This window comes from Bubalus bubalis, chromosome X, assembly GCF_019923935.1.
Source record: "Bubalus bubalis isolate 160015118507 breed Murrah chromosome X, NDDB_SH_1, whole genome shotgun sequence".
NCBI lineage: Eukaryota > Metazoa > Chordata > Mammalia > Artiodactyla > Bovidae > Bubalus > Bubalus bubalis.
The window spans coordinates 79,725,796-79,739,743 of record NC_059181.1 but is presented as its reverse complement, the minus strand read 5'-3'; the positions used below and the strand labels follow the sequence as shown (position 1 = coordinate 79,739,743).

Below are 13,948 nucleotides of genomic sequence, written 5' to 3'. Positions count from 1 at the left end.
GAAAACGTTTGAAATTTATGTTTCAGAAAGAAATAAGAGATCATTCTAAATGGGTATTTACTGATCCTAAATTTATTTCTGTGGCTTAATCTGTAATTTTCTCATCATGCTTGAGACAATTTCATGTTAATCAAAGTTTTTCCTCTACACAAAATTATGTATATACACATGCACACACAAATACACATACATACCTACACACATGTATGTGTATATGTATTCTTATAACACTATTATGTTGTTACATGATCAAACAGTTTCTATGAGAATAATATAAATTCTCAATAAAAATCAATCACTGTGTCAGTTATTCCATAAAAGATTCCTTTTCTTTATTTTATAAAACATAAACATTTGACATTCTGTCAAATTTGAATAATTGAACTCACAAGTATTTCTTGTTTCTCTTATTAATTTACCTTATCCAAGGCTCTAAGAGATTTTGTATCCCTTCCCCTTGTAGAATTATGCACAGAACATTTCACATACTGTAAGGCGATGATTTGGGGGCAGATTTTTGTGTAGATATCCCTGAAAGATCTCACAGCGAGAGTTGAGGGATAAGAAGAGAGAATAAATTAAATTTGTAGCTTGACTGACTAGAATAACAGTGTTATTGAGTTAGATGGGCGACATAGGGAGGCAGTTTGTTCTGGTAAAAATTTTATTTCCATATTTCTAAAAGGAACTAGAAAATACTAAAAAAGATTACTGACAAATTTTTATCATATTCCTTGAAAATATTTACAAATTAGACAAAAGAGATGACTTTTCAATATTATTTCATGTTCTCGAGCTATTCAACTCTCTCTCTTTCTCCCCCACCCCTCCCACACACACAAACTAAATTTTTCTCATTGACAGCCCAATACATACAAACTTAATATCACAATCTTGACTCTTAAAATAGCTCACAATCCCCCAAAAGAATACAGTTACATGTTTGGCATGTATGGAAAGAGAGTTTAATCAAAATCCAAAAAGAGAAGATATAGAGAAAGCAAGATGAAAAATAGAGAGCTTTCCCTGCTCTATTACCAATTAAGAATTGCCACACAGAAAAACCAGTGGGTCTCTATGTTAATCATTAGAATTCAAACTGAGCATTTTTTCTTTATCAATGTAAAAATTCAAAGTGACATGTTTCACTCTGTGTAAAGATGATATTTCCACAAGGAGCACAGCAGAGATCCTCAGCAAATTTGCATTCAGTCTACTCTTGGCCAACATTTTAGCACACTGAATATAATGAGCGCTAAGTGGTGAATAATCTGTTACATAAATATTTGATAGAGCTTTGCAATGCAACAAGTATTTCCTTCAAAAATAGCCTACAGAAATCAAAGGTACTCACTCTGAAATTCTTTGATTTTTACAGAGTTGTCATGTTTTCTTCCTAATTCCTTTGAAGATGAATTGTCAGTTCTTAATAAATGAAACTAAAACTTTTTGTTTCAATCACCTAGTGCAACTGCACTTTTGTTTGCAATTTTCAACATTATTCCATGTGCCCCGACTGCAGCATACTATCTGTTGGATACCAACTAGTTGGTACACAGAGTGGTTGCTATATTTACTATAGTTAATTTAATCAATTCATTTTTTTTTTTTTTGGTATAAACCCATTGCCACTCTTGGATAATATTGTTGGTTAACACAAATGTATTAATAAAGCTTTCTTTGAAAACACAGATTGCTTCACTGAAGGAAAAAAGTTGGAAACATTGTATAAAATAGGCTTAAAATTTTAGTGTTTCATGTTTTTATAAGATGAAACCTTTTTACTTTATACATGGTACTTAATTATTAGATCACAGACTTTCTCTCAATGGTTTGCAAATTAAAAAGACAATATTCTTAATTTATTTTTCAAAACACTAATTTGTACTCCAACAGGGTGAGATTCAGTAGAAGTTCCATATAAAGAAAGTGTATATAAGAAATTTTAGAAAAATTATGATGGTGTATATTGGTAAATAAATGAAATATCTATTCTCTTTGCTATTTTTATCACTTATATGACAATATTTGTTGCTAAATTTAGTATTGATTGTTTCTTATCACTTAATAAGTATATTTACTTTTATTTAATTAAATGTTATGCAAGTTATTTCAAATTTTAGTAATTCTCTTTTTTTTTCTCTCCCCAGAAAGGATGGCATAATGAATCCAGTCTGTTAAATTTCCTCATCTCAATTTTAAACTTGGTTGCTTAAGACTGAAGCAATCATGGTGAACCTGAGGAAAGCAGTGCACTCATTCCTGTAAGGATGTTATTACCTATTATTTTTGAAAACTAACTTTTCAGAGTGGTTTGCTCAAAAATGTTAAACAGGTTTTTATATGATTATTCTGCTATATTTCCCTCAACATGCATAAATGACTTGCATACCAATAGACTAACATTGGTGTTTTCTATTCAAAATCAGTAAATGGGGAAAAACAATAATTTGAATTCCAATTAAACACAACCACTCATATGTTCAAACAAATAAAATTAATCCTGATGCTGTGGTTGCTGTGGTTGCTTTCTCTATGGCTAAAATGTAGAAATGAGAAAAGGTTCTTTCCTTCCTAGATGAACTAAACAGCCAAGAGAATAAAGCATTTTTATAAGTCTCTGGTTTTATGAAGAAAGTTGAGGTTTCAAAAGAATGGGTCAGAAGTCAGGGAGTAGCATTTGGAGAATGTAGCTGGACAGAGATAAGTAATACCATTCTCAGAAACCTTGAGACAATGAACCAATAGTTAAAATCAATAGAATAACATAAAAGAGATAAAGAAAAAATTGAATTCAAGTACTGAGCAATTCTAAATGTGATCTAATCCAGGTATATCTTCTTTTTAACTTAGTAAAAAGTTGGATTGTTTTCTTCTAAACCTACACTTTGAGGAATTGGGGGCATGGCAAAAAAGATCCAGGGCTCTGTAAACTCTGATCAGTACAACTGAGAGGCCTTGAATCGCCCTACTCCTACATGATCTCCTCTATGATTTCTACAAAAGTGCTCATTAAGGAAAAAATTTATAGAGCAAGGTAAACACAAAGTACATCAATGTTGGATTCTCTACAATATATGCATTATAGTCCATCTTGGATGCCACTGTACATTGCAGTGACGACAGTCTCAAGGATTTGTGATTCCAAGTAAACTAGAGCAGGAAAGAGTGAAGGACAGTGATAAAGAAGGGGAAAGAAGAGCCAGGTGTGGGGAAATGAAAGGACCAATGTTCCCACTCCATGTGGCTGTGTCAACTTAGTATATAGCCATTGTTCCACATACCAAAATATAGGGATATATTGTGTGCTTAGTCGCTCAGTAGTGTCCGACTCTGTGATTCCATGGACTGTAGCCCGCCAAGCTCCTCTGTCCATGGGGATTTTCCAGGCAAGAATACTGGAGTGGGTTGCCATGTCCTCTTCCAGGGGATCTTCCCAGCCCAGGTATCCAACCAGGGTCTGCTGCTTTGCAGGCAGATTCTTTACCAGCTGAGCTTTCAGGGAAGCCCTAGGGATACCTTAAAGGGCACCAAATTATTCTGGTATGAAATTAAAGAATTTGTGGTTCAATGGTAAAGAATCTTCCTGCCAATGCAGGAGACACCAGAGATGCAGGTTCAATCCCTGGGTGGGGAAGTTCCTTGGAGAAGGAAATGGCAACCCACTCCACTATTTTTGCCTGGGAAATCTCAAGGACAGAGAAGCATGGCAGGCTATGAACCAGGAGGTCAAAAAGAGTCAGACACTACCGAGCACCATGCTAGAGAAATAAGGGCCCATTCATCTCTGCTATTAATGCCCATCGTCATATGCCATGCAAAAACTCAGTAGATTTTAAGTGTACTCAGACCTTTAAATCAAATTATCATTGTTTATCTACTAAGAATGTGAGATTATATTTTCATTAAATATTTAGTAGCAATGAATCAATTATTTGAATTGTTTGGACAGACACTGTGATTTTTGTGTACATACTTTATGAGAATTCTGTGGGCTTAATAGCAATTAATGTAAGGTTTAGAAACAAGACTCAAATCACTCCTCTTTTGTAAAAGGACTATATGTTTTTCATTAAGCATGTAAATGTTAGAAACTAGGTTTAATTAGAATGCAGCTGATTCTTGATTACGATACTATAGAAAATAGGATTTACTGCAGTAAAAATCATAAAAATTTGCTCATAAGTAGTGCTCAAAGTGAATTTATTAAATTGAATTGAAACTAGGTAAAAACTTGTCAGGATTATTCCCAATAATATTAATTTATTTAATAATTCACAGAAGATATATTTAGATTCTATAAACTTCCTCAAGAATTTAATATTTGTCTCTTGGACTCTTGAATAAAAAATAAAAATATATTTGACCAATAGAGGTAGGCCAAATATTTTGAATATTTTTCTATGCTAAAGTTCTAAGATACTCAAATTTTAAAATTCATAATTGAATGTAGTTTTCACGTACTTTTGTTATATACAATTTTATTCTGCATTATTTTACCACTGCTACAGAAATATGGAATTACTTAGATGTTTTCGCAATTTACTTAGAAAATTTGAAGTTGCACTGCATATCCTGTTAGGACCATATTCTATAGGCATAAGAATAAATATATTTGTGGTTCTGCAACTGCCAATTGAGGATGTAGGATATTATTTTGAGCAGAAAGTCTTATGGGACTACCTGAAATGGTCATCAACTAATAGAAACTAGATTTGTTTTTGTTTTTAATTTCAGAAGAACATGTTTTTCATCAGTTAGGCCAGAAAAGACTTTGGATTTAAAATGACTATCTGAACCCAGTTCTGCATAAATATCTTCTTAAAATAAAACTAGGACTTAAATTTTTGACAAATTTTGAAGTACACTGAGTTAGGGTATAGCTACCACAAAATACTTTTTTTTAACTTTGAAGGCAGAAAGAATGTTTGCTCCAACATTTACTGAGGGCCTATTAAAGCAAAGGTATTATTTTGAGACTTTACATTATCATTTAATTTTCACAAAAATAATGTCATAAAGATCATCCTTGTTTTAGAGATGAGGGAATAGATGTTCTGAAAGATTAAGTGACTGGTCAAAAAAATCATTAAGATAATATAGCCAGGACATTGGTCACATGCAATGTCAAATGCCAAATGCAGCAAATACTGTGACAGAATAATCAAAGCTGAAAGCAAATACCTTGCTTCTATTTATTTGGGTCTTTATTTCAATAATTTCTACACACCTTAATCACAGATTAATTATGCTATAGATTTTTTTGAATCACATATTATTTTAGCTTATTTTTATGTTCCAGGAAAAAATACATCCAGCATTTGAAAAAATTGAATGAGTATCTCTCATTATTTGAAAAAATTACTATGTATATTTCTTCCCAAAACATGATACTTAGGATATCAGGTAGCTTTGAATAATGAGGAAGTAGTTTTAAGCTAAATGTCTGAAGTACTAGTTTTCATCCCCTGTAGAATGAGAAAGTCAAAATATGTTCATTATTTCTTCATTATCTTAAACTATGGAAAGTATATTCACAAGATATTAAGGGAAATACTTTTTAAATATGGTAGAAAATTATTATAATATTTTATTTAAGGTTAAACAATGCCAATAAGTTTTCAGGTTCAGTGTTCAGTTTTGGTGGTTCAGAAAGTGTAGTGTGTGTGTATATATTATAGATACAATTATGATCATCATAATCATCTAGTGTTAACTACTTCAAATTTCTCTGGTGATTGATAATAAGCAATAGTCAAACCACACATATTTTCCCTGTATAGAAATAATATTTTTAGTTCAAAGAACAAGTGAATGAGATAATGAAATAAAAACATTTACATGGAGAACTCATAGACTCTGGAGTTTGTAACGTTTTATGTTCCATCACCCCATGCAATTTTCTTGCATAGAAAATTTTTTAGCACATGTTGTACCAATAGAGGAAATTTTCTTCTCTATAAATATCAGGGTTTAACAGCTAGTACATATAGTGTACTTGTTGCTTAATATTAAATAAATATTACTGAACACAGAATACACATAAGAGTCATTAGCAGATAATAATTCTTGCTTTAAAGCAGGAAATATTGAATATGCTTATCTTTGTCTATTTTGTTAAGGAAAATTAATGTTAGTTTTATTAGACACTTTTGGGACTTACATTGATGTATGTAAACTAAATAAATCTTATGTCACCATCAGGGCAAATTAATTTGGAATGTACAAAACAAAACCACATCTGTGTCTCTTGCATTAGTCTGCCACTTGGCCTGAAATCCTTATTAGTAAAAGTCTACATAAGTACCATCATGAGAAATGTACATTTTAAATGACTTTAAGAAATTTCGTTTCCAGCATAGGAAAGCATCAAACCCATAGGAATTAATTATCACCAGAAATCAACTTCTAGCCTAGAACTGGACCCAGAAAACACAGGACAGAAATGGGGAGAGTATCAGATAGAAGGAAAATGTATAGGACAGCTATTAAAGATACCACGAGCCAGCATGAAGTCACTCAGCAAGTCAAATAATACTGTGGTTTCAGATTGATTATATAGAGTAAAAGTAAAACTCAGGCTTTGTAATCAGTGAGACCTGAGCTCAGACCCTGCCCCTGCTACTTACTGGCTGTATTTCCTTAAGACAGTTACTTAACTTCTCTGAACCTCAGTCTCTCCATATACATAATAGTCAGTACTGACCTCATGAGGATGTTGTATAAGATCAAATGAGATTACTTAAATATATACATATATATATGTATATATATATATATATTTCAGTAAGTCAAGAGCCTGACTCATATTAAACACTCAATAAAAGGATAGAAATAAGAAATACTGAAATTTAATTAAGAGAGTAAAAACAGTGATGTGATAATAATGATTGTTAAAGGTAAAACAGTTGTTTTATATAAATAATTTATTAGGTACAAGCAATATAATATGTACCTGATTTTTTTTTTCTTAATTTTCAGTGTGCACCTGATTGGCCTATTGGTTTGGCAATGTGATATATCTGTGAGCCCAGTAGCAGCCATAGTAACTGACATTTTCAATACCTCCGATGGTGGACGCTTCAAATTCCCAGACGGGGTACAAAACTGGCCAGCACTTTCAATTGTCATAATAATAATCTTGACAATAGGTGGCAACATCCTCGTTATCATGGCAGTAAGCTTGGAAAAGAAACTGCACAATGCCACCAATTACTTCTTAATGTCCCTAGCCATTGCTGATATGCTAGTGGGACTACTTGTCATGCCACTGTCTCTGCTTGCAATCCTTTATGGTAAGTACCATTTTATTAGTTTTTCCATCTCAGGCCATGTCATAAATTTCTGTCAGGTATTGTAGTAAACACAGAGTTAACTATCCTATTCATATCATTTGGAAAATTAAGGAAATTGTGTGACAGAAAAATTGGACATATCATATTTAAATAAATCAGTAGCAAATCAGTATTCAAAAAGCAAAATAAGTGTTTTATATTAAAATCATATATACATACTCTATTGCTTAGTGTCATTTCTAAACAATGACAGTTGCTTTCCAATGTACAGAATGTGATAGTGAAAAAAACACACACCAACCCCTATGTTCTGGGCATAACACATACCTAGTATCATCTTGTATAAAAGGAAGATGAAAGAAGCTTATCATCTTAAAAAAAAATTTAAGTAATCTTAAAAGTTGGCAAACTAAGTGCTTGCCACATAATAAGCACTCAATAACAGCTATTCTTCTTCTTCCTAGAGACTATAATTCATATTTTTTACAAGGAGACAGGAATAAAAAATTAACAACTAATTATATAAGTGCAAGGTCACATTATCACAATAAAAATTCAAGCATTTGGAAGTTTTGATATAGGATTTTAGAGAGGTTTTATTTTTCTTTTGATTTTCTGCCATATCTTTGCCGTATTCATTTTAACACTAACTTTTCTTTGTATGTAATATTTATAAAGAACAATCAAAACCACTTATACTAAACTGCTAAGTATCTTTGCTAGGAAGTTGGAGAACCCAGTTTGAATCTCATTGCAGATATACTCATCTCACAAGGAAATGAAACAGACTCCCTGTTCCCTGGAGAGTATAATGGAATTAGACTGGAAGGACTAATACTGGAAATGGATCTAGTTCTCAAATTCTAAAAGAAGATTATTGCATCTAGAAAGTAATCTTCCATGGAACTTAAAAATTAATTATCCTGTCCTAAATACACAGTGGTAATAGATTATCTCAATAGGCATTTTATAAACAATATTCTCAGGAAATATACTTTCTTATAGTTACTGAGTTTTCATGATGCATTAATTTCAAAGTATACACATTTTACCTTCTCTGTGAGCATTTTACCACACTGTAGCTCCAAATTATGTAAGAAAAGGTCACTGGAATGAATGTACTTTAGAAGACATGCTTTGCTTTCTGGTGTCTGTTTTATTTTGTCAGTTTCTCCCTTAAAAATATATGGGTGATCAAAATATAGCATCAGCTGAAATCCAAATCTAACACATCCATCGCCAGCCCTCCCCCAAGCAATAAAAAAACAACAAAAACAAACTATACAATATCAACCCCAAATTTGGAGAACATCCAAATTCCAAATTATCTGTAAGCAGAAAATAAATAGGCGCTCACAATAGCACTCTCTTAGGTTCCTGCCATGTGCTATTATGAAGAGGAAGGCCAGTCCAATAAATACTAAATGAGAAAGAAAGAGAGTAGAAAAGCTAGTAGGAGGCCTAAGATTGATCTCAACTCATCACAGGAAAGAAAGTTTATCACAAGTATGAACATTCTGAAAAAACTTCTCTGGAAGCTCATCTTTCAGGGAAGTAACTTGGAAGTGTGCACAGAACTCAATAAACCAGTGTCAAGGAAGGAACTCTTTGCAGGTTGGAAAGGGTTAAAGGGGAGAGGTGACTTTTGAAAAAAATGCACAGTGAAGGGAGAAAGAAACTAGAGGGGAAATTTTATCATCTTGAAAGACCAAAAAAAAAAAGTCAACCTGTAAGGCTCCTTCAACCTTCCCCCTCACTGCCCTCCACTGTACCCCAAAAGTCCTGCAATAAAGAAATCAGAGTTTGTTAGCATAAAGAGAAGTGGGTGCTCTTGAGCTTGGAACTTGGAAACTTCCCACAGACTGCTACCCATGTTCAAACAAATTCAAATATGCAAATAATCTTCATCTATACCAAGCTACAATAAAAATAAAGCAAAACACAATAATTTTTTAAAAAGCCATTTGATGAAAATTACCCCAAATAAAGAACTATCAAAAAAAGAAAGCTATAGCAAAATACTTCAAGAGAAACTAAATTTTCTCAAACATTGAAATATATATATATATATATATATATATATATATATATATAATCTTGAAGTAGAAATCTAAAAACTGAGAAAAGAAATGGGTTTAAAACATTGGTCAACAGAAGGCAAAAATTGCTTGAGCCCAGGACAATAAATTAGGGGAAAAGGATAAAATAATATTGGAAATAAACATTATATTAATAGCACCTAAAGAGTAGATTAACATGAAAATGTAATAAGGAACACTAAAGAAAAATAGGGAAACAACAAAAAAAATGAAAATGAGATGAAGAAAGAAGTCAGAAAGAAAATGTTTAATATGGAAGACCAGAAAAAAAAAGAAAAAAATCAAATGCATGTATAATGAGAATCCCTGAAGATGGGAAAAAAAAAAAAAAAAGGAACAGAATTAATATTTAAGACTATAATCTAGGAAAGTTTTCTAGAAATTAGAGAATCTAAATATACATATTGATAGGACCAAGCCAGTACCAATAATTTGACCTGGAGCAGTCAACTCTGAGATTTATCTGAGACATTGGGTTTTAAATATAAAGAAAAATCTTCAGGCAAAAATAAGAAATAATTTACCAAAGCAAGAGAATTAGACTGGCCTCATAATTTTTAAAAAATAACAAAGCAAAGCAACAGTGAAACAATATTTTATTTAAAGTCAACCACTTATGTGATATTCTTTCAAAAGCAAATTTATAAAGACAGAAAACAGATCATCAGTTCACAGGGTCTGAAGGTGGGATGCTGGTTCCAAAACAACATTTACTTTGGTTCTATGGAACTGTTCTACATCTTGGTTGTGGTGGTTTTATTTTATATATATATATATATATATATATATATATACACACACACACACATATACATATATATATATATAAATTTGAAAAACTATATATTCTAGTATGCAGTTTTAAAAGGTAAATTTTACTGGATATAATTATACCTTAAATTTAAATATAGAAAAATACCTAAATAAAGTTTGAAACAAAGATTTTGTATCCAGACAAATTGGCCATCAAGGCTATAAAAAGCTTATTATTTTTTTTTTAACTCAGGGAATTCTGAAACTTTAAGTTCCTCTTAAGAAACTGAATATTGAATGAGATTCATCTAATAAAGAGATGATTGAGAAATTTTCCTCAAAATGATGGATCTAATCATTTAATATATTTAATTTTAGAGCAAGGACAAAAATAAAGGTGGTATAAGGGCATAAGAATACTGTCATGTTATATGATATATATTATTTGTTATATACACTAACAAATTAGAAGCAATGCAACTAAAAATTGAGAAGAAAAGAGAGAGGGGAAGAAGAAAGAATAATTTCATTCATTTTTCTCTAAAGAAAAGATGGATGTTAAATTATACCCCAGCAAAAAATGGCAGACCAGAAAGTACCAGATTTTATAAGAAAACAGAGGGCTAAGAGTATTAAGCAGGATTTAAATAAAACATGACATAAAGTTAACAACTAGAACAAAGAGACAAACCTATCTAAAACTAAAAGAAATGCAATTAACAGAAAAGCAAAGAAAAAAAAAATAAAGCAGAGGAAAAAACAAAGGAAAATAAAGCAATGTTTTTAAAATTATACCATTGTATAATAAGACAGAGTTGAAAGCAAACCTAACAGTAAGAGCAATACATGTGTAAGAACCTAACTTACCATTAAAAAAAAAAAAGATTTCATGTTGGCATACAAAGAAAAACCTAATTATACTCACTTTATAAGAGAACTCAAAACCCAGTGAATCCTAATAGTTTAAATAAAGGCATGAGTGAGCATAGGTATGCTGCTGCTGCCAAGTCACTGTCCGACTCTGTGCAACCCCATGGACTGCAGCCTACCAGGTTTCTCCGTCTATGGGATTCTCCAGGCAAGAACACTGGAGTGGGTTGCCATTTCCTTCTCCAATGCATGAAAGTGGAAAGTGAAAGTGAAGTCACTCAGTCGTGTCTGACTCTTAGCGACCCCATGGACTGATCCATGGGATTTTCCAGGCAACAGTACTGGAGTGGGGCGCCATTGCCTTCTCCCTAGGTATGTTAAGTGAATAGAAATACTAAGAAAACAGAAATTGTGATGTTGATATCTGACAAAGTGAATTTCAAGTGGAAAAAAAAAAAAACAGTAATAGTTTAAATTCATGATCCATTTTTTCCCCCCAAAAGGATGCTTATTTATGATAAAAAGCTGCAATTAACAACTAATATTTAGTGGTTAGGAATATCTACGACCCCAATAATACAGCAATGCTATTTTTTAAAGGAAAAACTAAAGAAAATGGAAGAATACATTTGTGGATTGTTGTTGTTTAGTTGCTAAGTCATGTCTGACTCTTTTGCAACCCCAATGACTGTAGCCCACCAGGCTCCTCTGTCCATGGAATTTCCCAGGCAAGAATACTGGAATAGGTTGGCATTTGCTTCTCCAGGAATCCAACCCCCGTCCCTTGCATTGCAGGCAATTCTTTACCATTATGCCACCAGGGAAGTCCACATTTATGGATACATTCTACTAATGGGGGACTTGAATATATCATACTCAGAACAAAAAAAATATTGGACATGTAGATCTTACAGATGTATGTTAAACTTTATATCCTTATCATAGAAAGTACACCTTCTTCACAAGTGCACATGGAATGCTCACAAAAATTAATTATCTATTAGGCCACAAAGAAAATATTAGAAAAGTAGAACTATTACAAAAAAATACTTTCTGATAAAAACACAGTTAACACTAGAACTATTAACAACAATGGTTTAAAGACCATCTGAGCTTGAGATATAACAAATTCTAAACAACTGTTGGTTAAAAAGACAAATGCAAATTGAAATTACAAATTTCTTTAGAAATTTAACAGCATAAACACTGCATATTAAAATCTATAGAATATATTTAAAGCAGTGATCAAAGGAAAATTCATATCTAATCACATTTATAAGTAAAAATGAAATTATACAAATGAATTAAATTTCTAGAAAGCAACCTTGAAAGAAAAACTGCGAAGTAACCCAAAAGAAAGCACAAAGAAAATAACTAAAGATAAAAGTAGAAATTAATTAGAGAATAGAAAAACAATATACCTAATTCGTAAGTCAAAATCCTGTTTTTTAAAAAAGAAACTTTTAAAATAAAAATACTAGGTAACTTAAACAAGGAAAAAGGAGGAAATATAAATATTCAAAATAAGAAATAACAAGGAAAATAACCATTGAAGCAAAATACATTTTTAAATCATTAGATTACTTTGTAGGTTTATTCACAAATCATGTGAGCTCATTGAAAAAAAAAAACACAGGTAATTTCCTGGAGAAAATCAGGTTAGTAAAATTGACCTCATTAGGTATAAAAAGCAACAGAACAATTTCAGTAGAAGAATTACAGTTATCAAGGACCTAAAATGGACTTCCCAGGTGGCACTAGAGACAAAGAACCCACTTGCCAATGCAGGAAATGCCAGAGATGTGGGTTCAGTCCCTGGGTTGGGAAGATCCCCTGGAGGAGGGAATGGCAACCCACTCGAGTATTCTTGCCTGGAGAATCCCATGGAGAGAGGAGACTGGCAGGCTACAGTCCATGAGATCACAAAGAGTCGGACATGACTGAAACAACTTAAGCATGCATGCATCATACACAAAAATCATCAAATCCAGATAGTTTCACAAGGGATTTCTATAAAACCTTCAAAGACTGGGTAGTTGTTGTAATGTTCCATAAATTGTTTAAGACCATTGAAAAAAAAAAAAAAAAACTTCTAATTCTTATATGAAGCATGCATAGGTTTAATATATAAACCAAATAAAGACAGTACAAAGACAGAATATTACAGACTAACAGTTAAGACAGAAATTCTTTATAAACAACTGGCAAACAGAATTCAATGCCACATTAAAAACACTATACTATGAACAACTGTAATTAATTCCAGTAACACTATGTTGGCCCAATATTAGGGAATCCCTCAATAAAATATATTAATATATAATATATTATTAGTGTCAACATTATCACTAATTAATATTTGTTAATAGTTAAAGCTAAAATATTATCAGTATTGATACAACTATAATATTCACAGCATTGTATTTATAACATTAAAATATAATTTTTAAGTTATGCACTTTAGCTCTAAAGATATTGAGTGAAAAAGTCTTTATCCTAAACATTCTAGAAAAGCTATAGTTAATGGAAGTAAACATGTGATAAATAGAATCTTCCTGATTTCTTTGAACTGGTTAACAAGTAGTAGAAGTTCATCTTCTGAAATATATAACACATCGCCAAAATTTGTATACCTGGTTTTTTACCTAACCAATGATTTTTAAACTTTGTAAATTAAATATTTTTTATTCAATTGTGTATGGCTTCCAACTTTGCTGTGTTTCTCCCTCTTCTGATTTTCTTACACCTAACTGCTGACTCACTGATTATAAACTTGCCTGGTCCCTAAAAGCATTTAAGTTTGTAACAGGCCTCAGAGCTTGTTGGCACAAAAAAAAAAACCTTGGTATCAATACCCTAAATTCACTGGCTTGTTTTCCCCATGTGCTAACGAAGTTACTTGAATCTCCTAGAAAGATACACATCTTCCCT

General features: G+C 31.9%; 1 protein-coding gene across 1 annotated transcript in view; it reads left to right on the top strand.

Moving 5' to 3' along the window:
* HTR2C (5-hydroxytryptamine receptor 2C) overlaps positions 1 to 13,948 on the top strand; it is a 343,880-nt gene that overhangs the window by 165,495 nt on the left and 164,437 nt on the right. Inside the window, exons 3-4 of the mRNA XM_025275906.3 lie at positions 2,151 to 2,264; positions 6,982 to 7,295. Coding sequence (XP_025131691.2) covers positions 2,230 to 2,264; positions 6,982 to 7,295 — 349 coding nt within the window. The 5' untranslated portion in view covers positions 2,151 to 2,229. The remainder of the gene's footprint in view (positions 1 to 2,150; positions 2,265 to 6,981; positions 7,296 to 13,948) is intronic.